This window comes from Balaenoptera musculus, chromosome 18, assembly GCF_009873245.2.
Source record: "Balaenoptera musculus isolate JJ_BM4_2016_0621 chromosome 18, mBalMus1.pri.v3, whole genome shotgun sequence".
Taxonomy (NCBI): domain Eukaryota; kingdom Metazoa; phylum Chordata; class Mammalia; order Artiodactyla; family Balaenopteridae; genus Balaenoptera; species Balaenoptera musculus.
In genome coordinates, this window is record NC_045802.1 from 24,279,457 (window position 1) to 24,300,474 (window position 21,018).

The 21,018-nt window shown below is 39.6% G+C and overlaps 1 protein-coding gene across 1 annotated transcript; it reads right to left on the reverse strand.

The window, feature by feature from the left end:
- Window positions 1-293: 293 nt before the first annotated feature.
- FAM216B (family with sequence similarity 216 member B) lies at window positions 294-4,840 on the reverse strand. The gene is made up of 3 exons (XM_036831758.1): window positions 4,736-4,840; window positions 2,403-2,527; window positions 294-698 (listed from the first exon to the last, which is right to left on the reverse strand). Exons 1-3 carry the CDS (start codon window positions 4,838-4,840, stop codon window positions 482-484), a joined length of 447 nt encoding a protein of 148 aa, XP_036687653.1. The 3' UTR covers window positions 294-481.
- Window positions 4,841-21,018: the final 16,178 nt, after the last annotated feature.

Sequence of the window (21,018 nt, forward strand, 5' to 3'; positions counted from 1 at the left end):
TTGAGAGCAAGGAGGCCATGGAAAGGTACAGTCCAGTAGCTGCTGAGATGTTATGGTCCAGAAGCCCTGTGTGCCCAGTGTCCCATCTGTGTTGGTTTGTGTATTTTCAATATGCACAGTAGGGGGCTTGCAAAATATGTTCACCCCGTGACAGAGGACCTGAATCTTCTGGTCACTTGTCCCCTTCCACTGTTCTTGGGATTTCTCTGGGATGTTCTAATTCAAAGGAAGCTTTTACTTTGAAAGCTTCAAAAGTCATTTTACTCTACAGATTATATATAGAATGAGAGGCTTGCTGACTCTTAGCTCCCATTGCTCTTAAGCCACTCAACTTGTTCTTGCTGGTAAAATGTATGTGAATTGGAGAGGTTATTTCTAGGTATGGTGTTTGTATTAGATGTTATTCTTTTATTCATTCTTATTCAACAAATATGCACTAAATACTCACTAGATGCCAGGGGTATATGGGTGAACCACCTGTTCAGAGCTTGTGCAAGGCCTTGGTCCTGAGGGATCGGAGCTCTATGCTTTGGGCCCTGAGTGGAACCACAAACACAGACAGTGCTGAGGGCCATGTTCTTGTCCCACCTGAGGCTCTCTGGGAGACGGTTCTATGACAACCTGCCTTGGCTGAGGCTCTTTTGGTTGAATCTCTAAGTACGGCAGCACAAGCCAAGGCCTCCTGTTGAGTAATATAGCTTGGAGGGAAGAAATGAGACAAACCTCACAGTCAACAGTTTTACAAAACAAACAGTTCTGCAAATATCCACATATGCACAAAATTCCTTCTACTTTGTAGGGTAGAAACAATTATGTTTAGCACACTCAGATTGTATACTTTTTCAGGATATGAAGTATATTTTTCTTCTGCTGCATTTCTCATTTAATAAGTTAATAAATAGTCATTGATTAACACAACAAATTATTTGGAGAGAAACTTGAGCCATGTGGAATCTTCACATGAATTGCTTATCTTCAATATCAAAACTTTCTTCAAATAGAAACAGATATATTCAATCTCTCTCTGTTTATAAAGTGTAGTCTGCAGACCATGCACTACAGAATCATTTGGCTGAGGCCACATTAATAATGCTTTTTAAAAATGCAGATTTCTGACTCTATTCCAAAGAACTTCTGAGTCAGAAACAGAGAGTTAGGCTTGGAAGTCTGTATTTTAATAACATAGACAGGTGGGTTTTACGTGCTCTAAATGTTGCATATCTCTGTTTCTGGTTTCATCGGCCTCTATGCAATTTTACTCTACAAACAAAGCTACCAGATGATGCCTCTGTAACCCTTCAGGACAAGCATGGGGACCAGGCTAAACCCTGGCTCTGCCATTTACTAGTTGCATGACCCTGGTCAAGTTATTTAACTTACTTATGTCTCAATTTCCATCTCTGTAAAATGTGGGTTATAAAGGCACCATGTAGAGGTGTTTGAGTTTTAAATAAGACAATACATGTAGAGCACTTTGAACTATGCCTGGCACGTAGGAAGCCCTAATGAAAGGTAGCTATTGTTGTTATTGTTCTTGATATTAAATCATTTGCAAAAACCATGTTTTCCTTTTGTGCAAATACAGGAACAATACTAATAAGGTAGATGTGCTAATGCCAAGTGAGTGTTTACAGAAGAAAGGACCTGTTGTAGTTAGAAGAGTGTAATAAGGGGGAACTGGAGACTGTAAACATCTCCTGGAAGAAAAGAGATTTAATAATAACTACACCTTTCTGTAGGTTGTTGCTTATGGTCTGTGAAAGTTTTTCACAACCATTCTTTCATTTATGGTTCATAAAATCCCATGAGGTTGGTGGAAGAAGAGAGATGGCAGAGTATGGGGTGAAGGTGCATGGTCTTTGGGGTGATGGTCCTAACTGACATTTACTCTCTGTATGATCTTCTTCAAGTCACATAACCTGTCTGAGCTGCAGTTTCCCACAACAGTAAAGTGGGGGAGAAAATGAAATATTCTATGTAGAGCTCATAGCACAATGTTGGAAACATGGTAAATACTCAATAAATATAAATATTATTGCTGTGAGTCAAACAAGCATTTGAGTCTGCACAACCAGCAATGGGCTGAGCTGTGGTTTGAGCCTGGACCATCTGCCTAAGCCCATTGCCAGTTCTACTAGATCAAGTTCTTGCAAATCTCAGAGAGCTGTTGACATTTTATAACAAACCATACTCCAATTTCTTTAAGTCCTCTTAATTTCCCCATAAAAGCTTGCTTTTTATTGTCAGAGATAATCATTTTTAAATTGACCTGCCAACCATGCTGATAAAATATCAGGCTGACAGAGGCCATTCTACTTGAATTATTTATCTGGAAACTTGACTTCTAGCTGCAACATACGAGTCCCTTCCTGAGACGCCTGGTTCAGGTCAGGTAGTTAAACTCACCAAGCAGCTGCTGTTGCTGAAGGCCATGAACATAGCAGGTCTGCAGGGCCACCCACTGGGCCCTGGGATTGTAAATCCTCATGATGCTGTAAAAGTAGCGCTGCTGCCCTTGGGTTAGGTCCTGTCAGAGCAGAGCAGGTGATTTTGATGAGTCGGTGGAATTCGATAGGATTAGAGTGTGATGTATTCAACGCTGACTTCCACAGAAATAAGATGCTTCTCTCTCTCTCTCTCTCTCTCTCTCTCTCTCACCTCCCTTAGTTTACTTAAACAGTCTTCCTCTGACATGTGTAGTGGTGAAAATGAGTTAAAAGAAGATTCTAGGTAAGTAGGTCAAAGTATTGGGCTGAGGGAGATCCAAGGATTTTCAATATCTGATAACTGTACTGATCTATTATAAACCTTGTTGAGGAAGGTAGGCTATGAGAATCTACACAGGGCCTGAAGTGTGCCAGGCTCTGGAGGGTAAAAGAGAACTTTCCACTGAGAGTTCTCAGTGAGTGGGGGAGAGAGCTAGGTAGATAAGTAGATGGGTAATGTGATAAGGGTGCAAGGTCATTAGTGAAAAGGTGCTATGAAAACAGAGAAGGAAAGCAAGCTCTGTGTTAGCAGTCAAGGAAAATTCCTGAAAGAGATGACCAACACGTCTGAGTCTTCCAGGTGAGGAGGGATTCCCTAAAGGGACTAGAATACTGGTTCTCAAAAGGCATCAGCATCACCTAGGAATTTGTTAGAAATGCAGATTCTCAGGTCTCACCCCGGACCTACAGAATCAGAAACTCTTGGGGGTGGGGCCCAGCCCTCTGGTACCCTCCAGGTGCTTTTGATACACGCACAGTAAAATTTGGGAACCACTGGGCTAGAAGGAAAAGAAAGGCTGATTAGAGGGAGAAAGTGGTACAGATTTTCTAATGGGACACAAAATATCTGAATATATTGGGAACTAGACTTTCGGCTTTTTTTTACTTTAATCAGCATATAGAGTCTAAGCTGGCAAAGCCTCTAGAGTAAGTAAGGCAGGGGAAGATCATGGACGCCTTTTCTACTATACTAAGAGTTTAAAGATTACCTTTTATGTGAGGAACGTTGGTCTTTATTTAAAGCAGTGGTTATCAACACGAGTGATTTTGACCCTGAAGGGATGTGTGGCAATGTCTGGAGAAATTTTTGGTTGTCACAAATGGTGGGAGGGAGGATGGATGCCACCGGCATTCAGTTGGGGAGAGGCCAGGGAGGCTGCTGAATAGACTACGGAGCATTAGACAGCCTCCCAGTTCCCTGCAACCAAGAATTACTCAGCCCCAAATGCCATTCTTTAAGCTGACCAGATCTGCATTTTACAAAGATCGCTGTGGCCCTGCTGTGGACAATGGCCTCAAGGGAAGACAGACCACTGGTAGGGAGACCATTTAGGAAGCTACCATCTAGTGCTAGGGAGGAACAAGAAGGGCTGGACTACAATTACTTTTATATACCTGATATACCATAAGTGCTCAGTATATTGAGATGGGGAAACAGAGATAGTGGCATCAACATTTTAGAAAAATCAAGAAAAAATAAGTTCCCCTTAGGCTAAAAAATTCAAAACAATGACAGAATTTCAAAACTAGTTGATAACCATGTAATACAAGCTAAACTTAAGATAAATATATATAAGCTAAGTGAATTTTATCTGCTAGAAATTTTGTGTGAAGTTGACATCTGTGAGTCAGATTTTTTTGGCATCTAGAGACCTTAAACTTGATATTAAAAATATGTTCAGAGGGAAAGTAGCTGAGCCAAGTACTTCGCACTTTGAGACATCATTTTAGCTTTACAGTTTCTGAATTAGATGTTTTAAAAGATAATATATTTGAAGAAGAGAATAGATCCCTAAGTAAGACTTTTCAAATGATTGAGAACAATATAACAGGAAAATTGCAAGCCATTTCAAGAGCAAAGCTCCAAAGTGCAATGGGAGTTTCCATTATATAAGATAAAGGTTTAAAATTTATGGTTTTATTTTACAAGGGAAAAAAAATGCCTAGTTCTCTTCCTTAGTAGAACTCTCAACTTCCTAAATGAGTAGTAACAGATAACATTTTTAATATTCTTACTGTGTTGCTTAGCCTTCCTTGAGGAGAAGGAAGAGCTCCTGAAGTGGGATGGGTGTAGAATTAGATCATCCAAGTGCTCATTCATTCTCTCACACACATGGTCGACATGCACCGAGGGCCTCTGTTGGGCCCAATGTTTTCCCTAATGCAGGGTAAACAAAGAGCCAAGAAACCCTCAACCCTTGAAGAAGAGACAGAGAAGGTCCCTCCATCTGTGAATAATATGCTTGTACCTTCAGCAGTGAAGTATCAGAGACAGAGTGAGGGACTCGAATGCAAGGAATCTGTGGAACATTCCGTAGCTTTTGTTGTCTTTTCTGTTTTCCTCCCATCTTCATCCTGTACCTCCAAGGAACAACAAAGCATAACATAAAATTTCATTTTGTTCAACCAATTTTGGGGATGTACCTAAGTAAGTAAGCAGGCAAACAAGTAAATAAATAAACAAATAGATAAATATTATTTATTTCAAGGGATAAGACATTTTCTCAAATGTTTCCATGGAATTAGACCTCACCAGACTTCTTAGTTCTCCACTTTTCCCAATTCTTACCCCTTGCTTACCAAAGGAATAATTCAGAGCCCTTTGTCTTTCTGCTTCACTCTGCCTTTGGAACAGGTGGGTTGTAGAACCACACCAGGTCATAACAGTTATTTCTTGATAATTTTAAATAATAATTATTGCTTCATCTGATTCTAAAAGTAATGTATGTCATTTTTGAAAATTTGGAAAAATTTAAAAATTGAAGAGGAAATAAGATCATCCATAATTTAACAGTGCATAGCTATTGTTGGCATTTGATTGATTCCATTTTATAATTTTTTTCCCGTGTACATTGTGTGTGATTTTAGAACAAGGAGATCATTCTCTATGTGTTATGCACCTTCCCAGAATATTAAATATCCTTTGAAAATATGATTTATCTTGGCAGTATAGTATATCTTTACATCACTCTCCATTTCTTGCACATTCAGATTTGCAATTTTCCAGGCTTGTACTATAAAAGAAGCTATTAAATCTAGCCATGCTTCTAACCTGACAAAGATACAGAATGAAGGAGCCACATCTGCTATGAGTAAGTCTCATTTCCTTTCCATGTAATTTAGGGTTTAGAATCTGAGGTGTATAGCATAATTTAAAAATTAACAATCAAGGAAGAATGGACATATTGGAATAGGGTTGCTAAGGCAGAGTGGAAACCCCTAACATTTTCTCCTCTGCTCACTCCTTTGCCCTTGTCAACAACGCCTACCTCATCGGGTTGTTTGATTATCTGAGAGGTTTTTAAAATTTTATTTTATTGAAATATAGTTGGTTTACAATGTGTTAATTTTTGCAGTACAGCAAAGTGATTCAGTTATACATATATATACATTCTTTTCCATTATGGTTTATCCCAGGGTATTAAATATAGTTCCCTGTGCTATACAGTAGGACCTTGTTGTTTATCCATTCTATATATAATATTATTAACTGAGATTTGAATACAGAATGATCTCATTAGGCCAGTTCCTCTTCTCTCCTCTACCCTATTGAATGCGCTTAAGAAGGATTTTAATGCGTGAGAAAACTCTGGTTCTGAGTTCACAGAGCTAATTGCTCAGATCTTCCAGAAGAGAAATTTATTAGGAAAACATCAGTCAGCATCTTTGTGTGTCTTGTTTCCATGATATAAACTTATAAATTAAACTATAAATACTGCTTTCCTTCAATGTGCACTCCAGAAACCATACCAACCAAGATATACTCTTTTAATATTGTCCATGATAGAAGCCTACACTCTATCCTGTAATCAGATCATCTCAGTATCCCTCTTCCCATTTTCCAGATCTGTAGAGCAGAACATAAATATTCTTCAAAGCTGGTAAGATTTCTTCTCTCCTCAAATAGCATAAGGAAATGACGGACGATCTTTCTTGGGGCAACAATTCATGTGTGATTTTCTTGGACTGTTGCTGAGGAAATCCATCTTACCTATTCAAGTGGCCTGTACTTGATAAAGTTTGATTAAAATGCTTGCAGAATTCAGGGAGGAAAAATCTACAAAAAAACTTATATCTGAAACAAAAAGACAGATTTGCTTAAAAGAAACTTAGCCTGTATTGTAATCTCCCCTTTTTAAAAAGCTGGTATTCATATTCAATGTAGTTTTCTTGCAAGGTCCCTTTCTTCATGCAGTCGTGGCGGTAAAATTCAGTTTGTTGATAAGCTGATATCCAAACAATGTCATGTGATGAAGCAAAGAGCTGGGGAAGTTTGGCTGCATGCCTTTCCCTGCTTCTGGACAGCATGCAACTGCACAGTTTAATCGTTTTTCTTCCAAATTTTGTATCTAATCAAGTGTCAACTTTTAAATCTACCATATCTGCGTTTTATGCAGACATGGGGGAGAAAAGTGCATGGAGACAGAGAGGCTGAATATTAAAGGTCAAGAAATCCATCAGGGCAACAGGCCATTATATGTGTTCTTCTCAGATTTGGAGTCAGTAACCCCATCCCCGTTGCTCAGAATGACGAAGGAATAATTCCTAAATATAGAGGTACAGGCATACATTTGACTGTGGTAATCTATGAAGTTGTCCCATATATTAAGATATTGTTCCTTAATTTTTGGAGGAGTATGATATTCTCCATATTTGATCTTGAATAGAGGCCATATGATAATGAACTTATGGCACAAGATTCTTGCTCACACTGATGTCATCAGCATAAGCCTCATTTTAACCTGATCCATGAGAGCAATCTTATCCCTTCCTCTGGGCTAGCGTTATTATTACAGACTTCTTTCTTTCTTGAGAATCCTCTCTCTGAATGCTACATTATCTGCAAAAATGAAGAGTTCCTAGAGAAAATGGAAGAAGAAATACCAAAAGAAAACCACAAATTCAAAATTCTTAGGAGACTAAGGGGAAGAAAAATATAGGGAGGTAAAAGTGATGAACTGTATAGCTTAAAAAAGAAAGGACTCAACACACAAAAGTGTTTGCATTTTTTCCCAATAATTTAAATGCAGACCTTCTGGGGAATAAAAATGGCACAAGTAAGAGTCTGTAAATGCCAGTCAATACCACAAAACCTCTCAGATCTGGATCTCAGAGGTTGGTGATTCTCTACTGAGAGATAAAGAACAGTTGTCTGCAGAGTTGGCATTGTCAGTTGAGTCTCCCTTGAATGTTTTTCCAGGATATGATGAAAAGCCTTCTAGAGCAAACCACATCTGCTGACTGTTACACACACATGCTGATTCATAGCAGCATGCATTACTCCCTGCTCAGTCAGGAAAATAGAAACAGACCTAGGTGTTTGACAGAGAGGAAATTGAACATACGGAATATAAAAGTTTTGGAATGGGCTGTACAGGAGCAAAACAAGAAAGGTTAGCTTATCCAAAGATTGGCAATTGCACTAAACTATTACCACACCGAGAGCTGGGGGGCAAAAGTGAAAATGATTTCACCCAGAGTCCATGAACACTGTGCCATTGAGGCTGCTTCTGTTGGGACACTGCTGCCTGAGTAGCACCCCAGGACCTGGTACACACCTGCTGTTCTTGCTTCTGTGTTCTTTCCAAAACTTTAAATATTACTGTTGCTATCACCACTGTCACTGCCCTGGCTGCTACTATTGCTGATGCCGCCACTGTTACAGATGCAAGCAGAAACCATTCTCCTTCTCCTTTCCCCCAGCATTCCATATCCAGCATCCCATTGGATGCCAGCTCATGAGGAATTCTGCAAAATGTATTTTGCAGTCTTCCCACTACTGTGGTAAAGAGAAGGATATAGAAGGGTAAGCATGAAGCTGAGTGATAATGGACACCACATACAGTCAGTGTTTGCCTAATACCACTAAAGTTTGGAATTTTGTAAGAAAAGACAAAAGATAATTAACTAGCTGTATAGATGGTATCAAAGAATGAGATATAAATTTTGGGACAGTAACTTAAGACTTAGGAATGATGAAAAAATGTATATCATCAATTTTGGACAAAGAAATTGTTTTCCCAATGACTAGCTAGACTTTTCAAAGAGAATTAAAACTGACTACAAAAAAAAAATGTAGAAACACCCATCATATAATTACTATAGAAAATATAATTTTGACTAATGATGAAGGTGCATACTATTTCATAGATGAAACATTGGTACAGCAATGGGACACAATGCTTAAGACATTGGTATGTCTACATTCCAGTGCTTAGAACATGGGTCATAAAGTGTTTTTATAGAATAGTAGGGTAGATATGACCTCATGGGCATTACCAAGTGAGAAAAAGGGACCCATGATTGGAATCCAAGATGAGATTAATCCCTAATTCAAAGAATCCAGTCTGCTAGAACAAGAGGCAGAGTATCACTGTATATTACAGAGGTAAGTACTTCCCAGGAAAACCATGAACCCAAGAGGAAATTATCTGCTCATATCCTTCTGCTCCTACTTCTTCTCCAGGATCCTTTTAGCTGCAGGGCTAATTCTGCCAGGGGATAACTCTGCCAGGCACAGATGTCCTCCCTTGGCTACCCCAAGCCCTCAGAGGGCATCAGTGAACCATAATAAAGTGAAAGAAGTATCCTTCCCCCCATTCGGTGCTGCTGTTTATCACTTGGACCCCTGAGTGTTTCCATTCAGAGCTTTCACAGTCTTTGTTGGACTTTCTTTCACAAAGAGCTGTGTAGTCCACTGAGTGCAATCCTGTTTGGTGGGGTTTTTCATGGAGGCTGATTATTCCTCTGTTATCTTTTGTTTTTTTCATGCCATCTCTTCACAGAAAACTCCTATTTCTCCAAGATCCCCAAACCAAAGCTCTTACACATACCGACCGCTGGTCTCAAAAGCAAGAAAACTAAGAATCCCGGTTTGAGCTGTAAGAGCCACTTTCAGTGAGTGAAAACTACTTTGGACACTTAGAAGCAGTGATTAGCAGCAAAGGAAAAGCTGGGTATGGTCATATATGTGCCAAGGACTTTGGGAAAACAGATTCATAAAGTTCAGAAAATAATCTAAAATGGAATATAACTCAAGGAAATACCCAGAGATTTAACTTTGACTCTATAATCCCAAATAACTCTATGGAATAAAAAGGTAAGAGGTCAAAAGGAACTAGAGTAGGTGCCCTGGGTAGACAATTCTAGACTCAAGGGCATGTTATTTTTAAAAATTCTAAGAATTTACAAAAATGTCTTTTTCACTGGGGATTAGCAATGATCCTCTGAAAACAGATCCTATGGCATAGCTATTAAATAGTAGAGCCAGGACTCAAACCCATGGTTACCTGAAGTCTATGATTTCTCCCCTTGGACTCCGGAACTAAAAGGGAATTCAGGCAACATATATGTGCTCCTCTTATCCAGCCATTACCCACAGACAAAATTCATGCATCTTGATTCTTTCTGTCCTTGGGGTATATTTCATTTCCATCTTGAATACTACTTGGTTGAACAAGGGGAGGCTTCAGTTTCACAAAGACTTATGGTTATAATTCTGGAGCAGGATATTAGTCTTATTATACCGCATCATTGACCTTCTAATAAGACTCCTGGAAAGGCTTCATGGAAACAGGTGTCTAGCTGGCCAGTCCCATCAGCCTTCAAACCTGCCCAGTCATTTCCAAGTTCACAGAAGATGTGGGTGTAAAGCTTAGGTCCTTACCCAGGAAAACACTCTCTGCATGTATTCTGATTTTTTAAAAAGTGGACTGAATAAAAATACCATCTATCACTTGACAGTGAATTAGTAGAGCAACTTTCATTGAGATATAACTAACATATAATATTAGTTTCAGGTGTACAATATAATGATTCTATATTTGTATGTATTGCAAAATAATCACTACAATAAGTCTAGTTAATATCCATCTTTATAAACATTTAAAAGATCAATATTGACAGCTATGTTTTGAACAGTCATTTCCTTTTTTGTTGTTGTTAATAGGGATAGGATTCTGAGACTTTTAGGTGTGGTAGACCTGATATTTCTGCAATTAACAAGGTGCCTTGTGAAATCCTCATGGACAGATAAGTACAATTTGAAACTTGTTAAAAAGTAATACTAGAGGTGCCAATTAAAGGGTCACTGACAACCTAGATAGGGTTTTGGTGACATGCCCTGATCTATTCCACAGTTTTACCAAGGTCTTGAATGAAGACATAGTAGGCAATCTTATTAAGTTTTCAGCGGACAAACATCTAGTTTCCAAACGACAGAAATCTATTCAACAGGTGGGATAGAAAACATAGTGGATGGCAGAATCAGGACACAGAAAGATCTTGACAAGTTAAAGTGATGGATTGAATCTAATAGGATAAAATGTAATAACAATAACAACAAAAATTATATTCTGCATCAGAGTTTGATTTCTAGTTGGAAAAACTCAGAAATAGAATTTGGAGTTTAGTAGCAGTTTAGGCATAGGGAAGGAAATGCAGAATGAGGCTGCTAGAGGGGTTCATGAGTGTGTAGGCTACATCAACAGAAGTATAGTTTCTAAAATAAGGGAGAAATTGGGATTGCCCTGGTGTGCTTTGTGCTGCAGTGTTGTGTCCACACAAGGGACATAGGCAAGGTGGAGTGTGTGGCTAAAACAGAGGTGCTGTGTCATAGGATGAGCTGGCACATGCATAAGAACTATCGAATCTGGAAAAGACCTATGGCAGGAGGGGGTGGGGTGGGCAATAAAGCCTCACAAAATATTTGGAGGGCTCATGTGTTAAAAACAATTTCTGGACAGCCATCCCCCACCTCTGCAGGAGACCCTCCAACACTAGCAGATTAAAAGTTAAAGAGAAGGGAAGGACCTTCAAGATGATGGAGGAGTAAGATATGGAGATCACCATCCTCCCCACAAACATATCGAAAATAGATCTACATGTGGAACAATTCCTGCAGAACACATACTGAACGCTGACAGAAGACCTCAGACTTCCCAAAAGGCAAGAAACTCCCCATGTACCTGGGTAGGGCAAAAGAAAAAAGAAAAAACAGAGACAAAAGAATAGGGACAGGACCTCCACCTCTGGGAGGGAGCTGTGAAGGAGGAAAAGTTTCCGCACACAAGGAAGCCCCTTTGCGGGTGGAGACTGCAGGTGGCGGAGGGAGGAATCTTCGGAGCCATGGAGGAGAGCACAGCAAGAGGGGTGTGGGGGGCAAAGCGAGAGATTCCCGCACAGAGGATCAGTGCCGACCAGCACTCACCACCCAGAGAGGCTTGTCTGCTCACCCGCCGGGGCGGGCGGGGGCTGGGAGCTGAGGCTCGGGCTTCGGAGGTCGGATCCCAGGGAGAGGACTGGAGTTGGCTGCGTGAACACAGCCTGAAGGGGGCTAGTGTGCCACAGCTAGCCAGGAGGGAGTCCAGGAAAAAGTCTGGACCTGCCTAGGAGGCAAGAGACCATTGTTTCAGGGCGCGCGAGGAGAGGGGATTCAGAGCACTGCCTAAACGAGCTCCAGAGAAGGGCGCGAGCTGCAGCTATCAGCGCGGACACCAGAGACGGGCATGAGATGCTAAGGCTACTGCTGCAGCCACCAAGAAGCCTGTGTGCAAGCACAGGTCACTATCCACACCTTCCCTCCCGGGAGCCTGTGCAGCCCGCCACTGCCAGGGTCCTGTGATCCAGGGACAACTTCTCCGGGAGAGTGCACGGGGCACCTCAGGCTGTTGCAACGTCACTCCGGCCTCTGCCGCCACAGGCTTGCCCTGCATTCTGTGCCCCTCTCTCCCCCGGCCTGAGTGAGCCAGAGCCCCCTAATCAGCTGCTACTTTAACCCTGTCCTGTCTGGGTGGGGAATAGATGACCTCAGGCGACCTACACGCAGAGGTGGGACCAAATCCAAAGCTGAACCCCAGGAGCTGTGCAAACAAAGAAGAGAAAGGGAAATCTCTCCCAGCAGCCTCAGGAGCAGCAGATTAAATCTCCACAGTCAACTTGATGTACCCTGCATCTCTAGGATACCTGAACAGAAAATGAATCATCCCAAAATTGAGGTGGTGGACTTTGGGAGCAACTGTAGACTTGGGGTTTGCTTTCTGCGTCTCATTTGTTTCTGCTTTTATGTTTATCTTAGTTTAGTATTTAGAGGTTATCATCATTAGTGGATTTGTTTATTGATTTGGTTGCTCTTTTCCTTTTATATATATATATATATTTTTTCCTTCTTCTCTTTCTGTGAGTGTGTATGTGTATGCTTCATTGTGTGATTTTGTCTGTATATCTTTGCTTTTACTATTTGTCCTAGGGTTCTGTCTGTCCATTTTTTGTTTTTTTATTTTAGTATACTTTTGAGTGCTTGTTCTCATTGCTGGATTTGTTTTTTGGTTTGGTTGCTCTCTTCTTTCTTTCTTTTTTTTAATTACTTTTTTATTTTTAATAATTTAAATAATTTTTATTTTAATAACTATATTTTATTATATTTTATCTTATTTTATTTTTTCTTTCTTTTTTCCCCTCCCTTTTCTTCTGAGCCATGTGGCTGACAGGGTCTTGGTGTTCTGGCAAAGTGTCAGGCCTGAGCCTCTGAGGTGGGAGAGCTGACTTCAGGACACTGGTCCACCAGAGACTTCCCAGCCCCACGTAATATCAAATGGTGAAAGCTCTCCCAGAGATCTCCATCTCAATGCCAAAACCCAGCTCCACTCAATGACCAGCAAGCTACAGTGCTGGACACCCTAAGCCAAACAACTAGTGAGACAGGAACACAACCCCACCCATTAGCAGAGAGGCTGCCTAAAATAGTAAGGTCACAGACACCCCAAAACACACCACTGGACGTGCTCCTGCCCACCAGAAAGACAAGATCCAGCCTCATTCACCAAAACACAGGCACCAGTCCCCTCCACCAGGAAGCCTACACAACCCACTGAACCAACCATAGCCACTGGGGGCAGACACCAAAAACAAAGGAAACTATGAACGTGCAGCCTGCGAAAAGGAGACCCCAAACACAGTAAGTTAAGCAAAATGAGACGACAGAGAAACACACAGCAGATGAAGGAGCAAGGTAAAAACCCACCAGACTAAACAAATGAAGAGGAAATAGGCAGTCTCCCTGAAAAAGAATTCAGAGTTATGATAGTAAAGATGATCCAAAACCTTGGAAATAGAATGGAGAAAATACAAGAAATGTTTAACAAGGACCTAGAAGAACTAAAGAGCAAACAAACAATGATGAACAACACAATAAATGAAATTCAAAATTCTCTAGAAGGAATCAATAGCAGAATAACTGAGGCAGAAGAACGGATAAGTGACCTGGAAGATAAAATAGTGGAAATAGCTACTGCGGAGCAGAATAAAGAAAAAAGAATGAAAAGAATTGAAGACAGTCTCAGAGACCTCTGGGAAAACATTAAATGCACCAACATTCGAATTATAGGGGTCCCAGAAGAAGAAGAGGAAAAGAAAGGGACTGAGAAAATATCTGAAGAGATTATAGTTGAAAATTTCCCTACTATGGGAAAGGAAATAGTCAATCAACTCCAGGAAGCACAGAGAGTCCCATACAGGATAAATCCAAGGAGAATCATGCCAAGACACATATTAATCAAACTATCAAAAATTAAATACAAAGAAAGAATATTAAAAGCAGCAAGGGAAAATCAACAAATAACATACAAGGGAATACCCATAGGGTTAACAGCTGATCTTTCAGCAGAAAATCTGCAAGCCAGAAGGGAGTGGCAGGACATATTTAAAGTGATGAAAGGGAAAAACCTACAACCAAGATTATTCTACCCAGCAAGGTTCTCATTCAGATTTGACGGAGAAATCAAAACCTTTACAGACAAGCAAAAGCTAAGAGAATTCAGCACCACCAAACCAGCTTTACAATAAATGCTAAAGGAACTTCTCTAGGCAGGAAACACAAGAGAAGGAAAAGACCTACAATAACAAACCCAAAACAATTAAGAAAATGGTAATAGGAATATATATATCGATAACTACCTTAAATGTAAATGGATTAAATGCTCCAACCAAAAGACATAGACTGGCTGAATGGATACAAAAACAAGACCTGTATATATGCTGTCTACAGGAGACCCACTTCAGAGCTAGGGACCCATACAGACTGAAAGTGAGGGGATGGAAAAAGATATTCCATGCAAATGGAAATCAAAAGAAAGCTGGAGTAGCAATTCTCATATCAGACAAAATAGACTTTAAAATAAAGACTATTACAAGAGCCAAAGAAGGATACTACATAATGATCAAGGGATCAATCCAAGAAGAAGATATAACAACTGTAAATATTTATGCACCCAACATAGGAGCACCTCAATACATAAGGCAAATGCTAACAGGCATAGAAGGGGAAATTGACAGTAACACAATCCTAGTAGGGGACTTTAACACCCCACTTTCACCAATGGACAGATCATCCAAAATGAAAATAAATAAGGAAACACAAGCTTTAAATGAAACATTAAACAAGATGGACTTAATTGCTATTTATAGGACATTCCATCCAAAAACAACAGAATACACTTTCTTCTCAAGTGCTCATGGAACATTCTCCAAGATAGATCATATCTAGGGTCACAGATCAAGCCTGGTAAATTTAAGAAGATTGAAATCATATCAAGTATCTTTTCCGACCAAAACACTATGAAACTAGATATCAATCACCGGAAAAAATCTGTAAAACATACGAACACATGGAGGCTAAACAATACATTACTAAATAACCAAGAGATCACTGAATAAATCAAAGAAGAAATCAAAAAATAAGTAGAAACAAATGACAATGAAAACATGATGACCCAAAACCTATGGGATGCAGCAAAAGCAGTTCTAAGAGGGAAGTTTGTAGCAGTACAATCTTACCTCAAGAAACAAGAAACATCTCAAATAAACAACCTAACCTTACACCTAAAGCAATTAGAGAAAGAAAAACAAAAGAAAACCCCAAAGTTAGTAGAAGGAAAGAAATCATAAAGATCAGATCAGAAATGAAGGAAACTATAGCAAAGATCAATAAAACTAAAAGCTGGTTCTTTGAGAAGATAAACAAAATTGATAAACCATTAGCCAGACTCATCAAGAGAAAAAGGGAGAAGACTCAAATCAATAGAATTAGAAATGAAAAAGTAGAAGTAACAACTGACACTGCAGAAATACAAATGATCATGAGAAATTACTACAAACAACTCTATGCCAATAAAATGGACAACCTGGAAGAAATGGACAAATTCTTAGAAAAGCACAACCTTCTCAGACTGAACCATGAAGAAATAGAAAATATAAACAGACCAATCACAAGCACTGAAATTGAAACTGTGATTAAAAATCTTCCAACAAACAAAAGCCCAGGACCAGATGGCTTCACAGGTGAATTCTATCAAACATTTAGAGAAGAGCTAACATCTATCTTTCTCAAACTCTTGCAAAATATAGCAGAGGGAGGAACACTCCCAAATTCATTCTATGAGGCCACCATCACCCTGATACCAAAACCAGACAAAGATGTCACAAAGAAAGAAAACTACAGGGCAATATCACTGATGAACATAGATGTAAAAATACTCAACAAAATACTAGCAAACAGAATGCAAGGTTCTTTAAAAAACTAAAAATATCAGTACCATACGACCCAGCAGTCCCACTACTGGGCACGTACCCTGAGAAAACCATAATTCAAAAAGAGTCATGTACCACAATGTTCATTGCGGCACTATTTACAATAACCAGGACATGGAAGCAACCTAAGTGTCCATCAACAGATGAATGGATAAAGAAGATTTGGCACATATATACAATGGAATATTACTCAGCCATAAAAAGAAATGAAATTGAGTTATTTGTAGTGAGGTGGTTGGACCTAGAGTCTGTCATACAGAGTGAAGTAAGTCAGAAGGAGAAAAAGAAATACCGTATGCTAACATATATATATGGAATCTAAAACAAAAATGGTTCTGAAGAACATAGGGGTAGGACAGGAATAAAGATGCAGACGTACAAAATGGACTTGAGGACACGGGGAGGGGGAAGGGTAAGCTGGGACGAAGTGAGAGAGTGGCATGGACATATATACACTACCAAATGTAAAATAGATATCTAGTGGGAAGCAGCCGCATAGCACAGGGGGATCAGCTCGGTGCTTTGTGACCACCTAGAGGGGTGGGATAGGGAGGGTGGGAGGGAGACGCAAGAGGGAGGAGATATGGGGATATATGTATATATATAGCTGATTCACTTTGTTATACAGCAGCAACTAACACAACATTGTAAAGCAATTATACTCCAATAAAGATGTTAAAAAATTTTCTGGTTTTATTGAGATAACAATTGACATACATCACTGTAAAAATGTAAGGTTTACAGCATAATGGTGTGACTTGCATGTATTGTGAAATTGTTCTGCAGTAAGTTTAGTTAGCGTCTATTATCTCACATAAATACAATAAAAAAAGAAAGCAAAAAATGTTTTTTCTTGTGGGGAGGTCTTTTAGGATTTACTCTCTTAGCAACTTTCATGTATGACAAATAGCAATGTTAACAGTAATCATCATGCTGTACATTACATCCCTAGTACTTCTTTATCTTGTAACGGGAAGTTTGTACCTTTGACCACCTTTCTCCAATCCCCCTATCCCTGTCCCCAGCCTCTGGTAACCACAAATCTGATCTCTTTTTCTATGCGTTTGGTTGGGAATTTTTGGTTACTGTGTTTTTGTTTTGGTTTGTTTTCAGAGTCCACAGATAAGTGAGGTTATACAGTATTTGTCTTTCTCAGTCTGACTTATTTCATTAAACATAATATCCTCGAGGTCCATTCATGTTGTCTCGAGTGGCAAGATTTCCTTGTTTGTTTTTTTTATGGCTGAATAATATTCCTTTGCATATATAGATATATATACCACAACTTCTTTATCCATTCATATGTCAGTGGACACTTAGGTTGTTTTCGTGTCTTGACTGTTGTACATAATGCTGCAGTGAACATGCGGTGAAGATAGCTTTTCAAGTTAGTGTTTTCATTTTCTTTGGATAAATACCTAGGAGTGGAATTGCTGGATTATATGGTAGCTCTATTTTTAATTTTTGAGGATCCCCCCCATACTGTTTTCCATAGTGTCTGGTGAGGAGACAGAGAGGAACATGAGAGACCTTGGAAGATGGCCAAATCAAAAATTAACTTCTACTACACATGGAATATTTCACTGTGGACAGTAGGTGCACACTGAAAGTGAAGGAAGATTCTCTGAGAGAAATGAAGCTTTGTACCCATCCATGTGGTTACAGGGAATATAGTTCCCTAGGGGACATCCTAAATGCTTGGGTACCTGATGAATTAGCTGGTAATGCTGACTGTATGAGCCACTGCACTCACAAACAACAATGTAATACATGACATCTATTCACAAACCAGAAATAATTCTGTGAATTGTCAAATATGTTAGCTTATGTTATAAAAACTAGAAAACTTAGCATTAAGTATCACTTAGGATACATTTCAGCTATAGATAACAGAGATGCCCAGCAAATCTTGGTATAAACAAACAGGGATTTATTCTTGTCACTTTGCAAGAACTGAAGCAAGATGGTTGGTGGTATTGATTCAGGAATTCTGGGCTGGTGTCTCCAATTCTCTTGGTCTTCTCTTCGTGGTCATAACCTGGCTATGTCAAGATGCGGCAATCAATCAAAGTCCAGATGTGGCACTGAGGAGAAAGTTTATCTTCCCAAAACTTTCTCTTATCAGAGACAAAAACTATTTCTCAGAAGCTTCTCTGCTAATCTTGCCTAATATCACTCAGGCCGGTGTTATCAGTCAGTTGTTTCGATTATTGCTGAACAAACAACCACAGCATCATCTCAGGGACACACAATAACACACATTTACTTCTGTCTCGTCAGCCAGGGCAGCTGTTCTATGGGTCTCTCCTTCTTATGAGAGCTGGGCTACCCAGGGCATATCTCCTTATGGCAGAAGCTCCTGAGGGGCAAGCCTTGGCTTGGAATTGGCACATTCTTCCTTCTGCCGTATTCCAAGTCCAAAATCAATGCGGCAGGAAAGGATACTTTTCTCAAGGAGGTCATGGGGAAGGAATGAATATTTGCTGAAAGGTAATGTAATCTGCCACAGAAAGTCTGGATTTAGGCCAGCTGCTAGACCAGGGGCTGGGGTGACCTTCCTGGAAGCCAAAGGATATTTATCCAATCTTAAACAAATACGGAGGGCTGCTATCCAGAAAGAAAAAATGTAAATGGCTTTTAGATAGGCTAGGAACGGTGTCAACTGTGTCTGCCACAAAGCAAGGGTTTGATCCCGAGGGAATTTTTATAGGTCTATCCACACCTTAAACTATCAAAGTATTCAGAGGTAGTGTGTTTAAACAGATAATTGGCTTTTTCTGCTTCACACTTCCAGGGACAGGAAAGAAGATAATGAAGGAAACTCATTTATTATGTGTCTAATATATGCCAAAAACAGTGCTAGGAATTTAAGATAGACTATTTTATTTATTCTTCATAATGCTTTGAGATAAATATTATTAAACTAGTTTATGGAAGAAAAAAATGAGGCTCTGAGAACTTGACAGTTTATATATATCATACAAGGTGGAGCTAGGATTTATGCCCAAGTTTGTCTGGCACTAAGGCTATAAGACCTTTCTATTATACTGTGTTGTCTTTTCTACATTTTGTTCAATTTGTTTAGAGCTATTTCTAGAATATTCTATGTGGATTCTCATAGAGGAAACTGAATTATCCTCAAACAAGATAATTCTTTATATGTGTGAAATCAATAATTCTGTCTCTCTAAGTCATTGCCTCTCCAGGTTAAAAAATAGTTTCTTCAATAATTCCTCTTATTATATGTGTAAGTCCTGTAATGGTCCCATTTTTCAGAAGGTCCCTAGGCAGTCAGATGTAGAAGAAAAACTCTTAACCAAAACAATCAGGACTCATGGCTGACTGGCTAATCACAGAAAGGCAAGCGAAATAAAAAAATCATCTAAAACTTATACTTACATGTCTTAAACATATATATTCTTAAATTTAAAATATATAAGTCCTTTTTCTAACTTTTTGAGGTAGGGCAAAGCCTTTTATTTTAATACAAGCAGAAATTCATGGCGGGGGCACTAAAACTCTTATGTTTATTTTAAGGAGTACTTGGAACTGTGCAAAGTGGACTCTTCAATTGTCACAGTGACTGGGGGCCACCATAGCATTTAGTGGGTGTGGACCAGAGATGCTGAATGTCTCAATGCTGCGCAGTCCTGCAAAAGAAAACAGCTCACCTAAGATGTCAGTGAGACTCCTATTGAGAAGATTTGGGTCATTTAGCTGATGGAATTTCATGTTAACTCAAATAAAACAAGCTCCTAATAAATTATCTATGATTTCCAATCTTGTTTCTTTAAAATTGAGGGACCTCTTGGAAGACACTTGTGAAGCAAATGGGATACAGAATCCTCCTAGCTTTTTTTTTTTTTAAATTTATTTATTATTTTATATTTACTTTTGGTTGCATTGGGTCTTCGTTGCTGCGCGCAGGCTTTCTCTAGTTGCGGTGAGCGGGGGCGACTCTTTGTTGCGGTGTGCAGGCTTGTCTTGCTGCGGAGCGCGGGCTCTAGGCACGCGGGCTTCAGTAGCTGTGGCACACAGGCTCAGTAGTTGTAGCACACGGGCTCTGCAGCATGTGGGATCTTCCCGGACCAGGGCTCGAACCCCTGTCTCCTGCGTTGGCAGGCGGATTCTTAACCACTGCGCCACCAGGGAGGTCCCCCTCCTAGCTTTTAATTATTTTTTTCCTCTTACCTTTTGCAACTGTCTTGCTCATATCTAACCGGGCAGCACATTTTTTTCATTACTCTTTTTTTAATGCTTTCTAAGCATTCAACTTGGTTTTTGTAGAAACTACTCTCGTAATCAGTCTATGTAATATTTAATAAAAGCATGCAATTGCAGTGAACATATGCAGTACCATCAACGGGTTTGGGAAGTATACAATAGACCTGAGAGCATCATTAGTTAACAAGGAGATTCCACAAAAATAAAATTGGTTCAGAGAACTTCCATTAAAATATGTTTCCTGGAATTGCTAACAAAGGCCTAAGGAAGTCCCTTGCAGCCCAAATCGCAGATGTAATAGACTGAAATCTATTTTATGGTTAAATGTCCACTCAGGTCTGTTGCTTATTTTCCTTCTTTCTCACTCTATCAGGGTCTTCTGCTTTTCTGTCCTTTGTTTTGGTCTTTTAACCCTTTATCAGTTATGCAATATGTAACCCAAAGAAGAGTAACTTAATGAAATACAGATTTATTATTATTATTATTTTTTGAAGGTAATGATAAAGAGATTTCCCTCCTTGTTTACCCCCCTCCTATTGCTGCATGTGGATCTCGTGATCCAGTTCCCTCCGAAGAGCTCAGCTTGGTGAAGCTGACTTAGCAACTGTTTATGATGTTGCCTTTTATAGTTGTCCCTCTGTCTTTTTTCCAGCACTCTGATCCTTAACTATCGGCACAATCATCAAAACTATGGCCTCTCACTCCACCTAATGTTGGAGGTTAC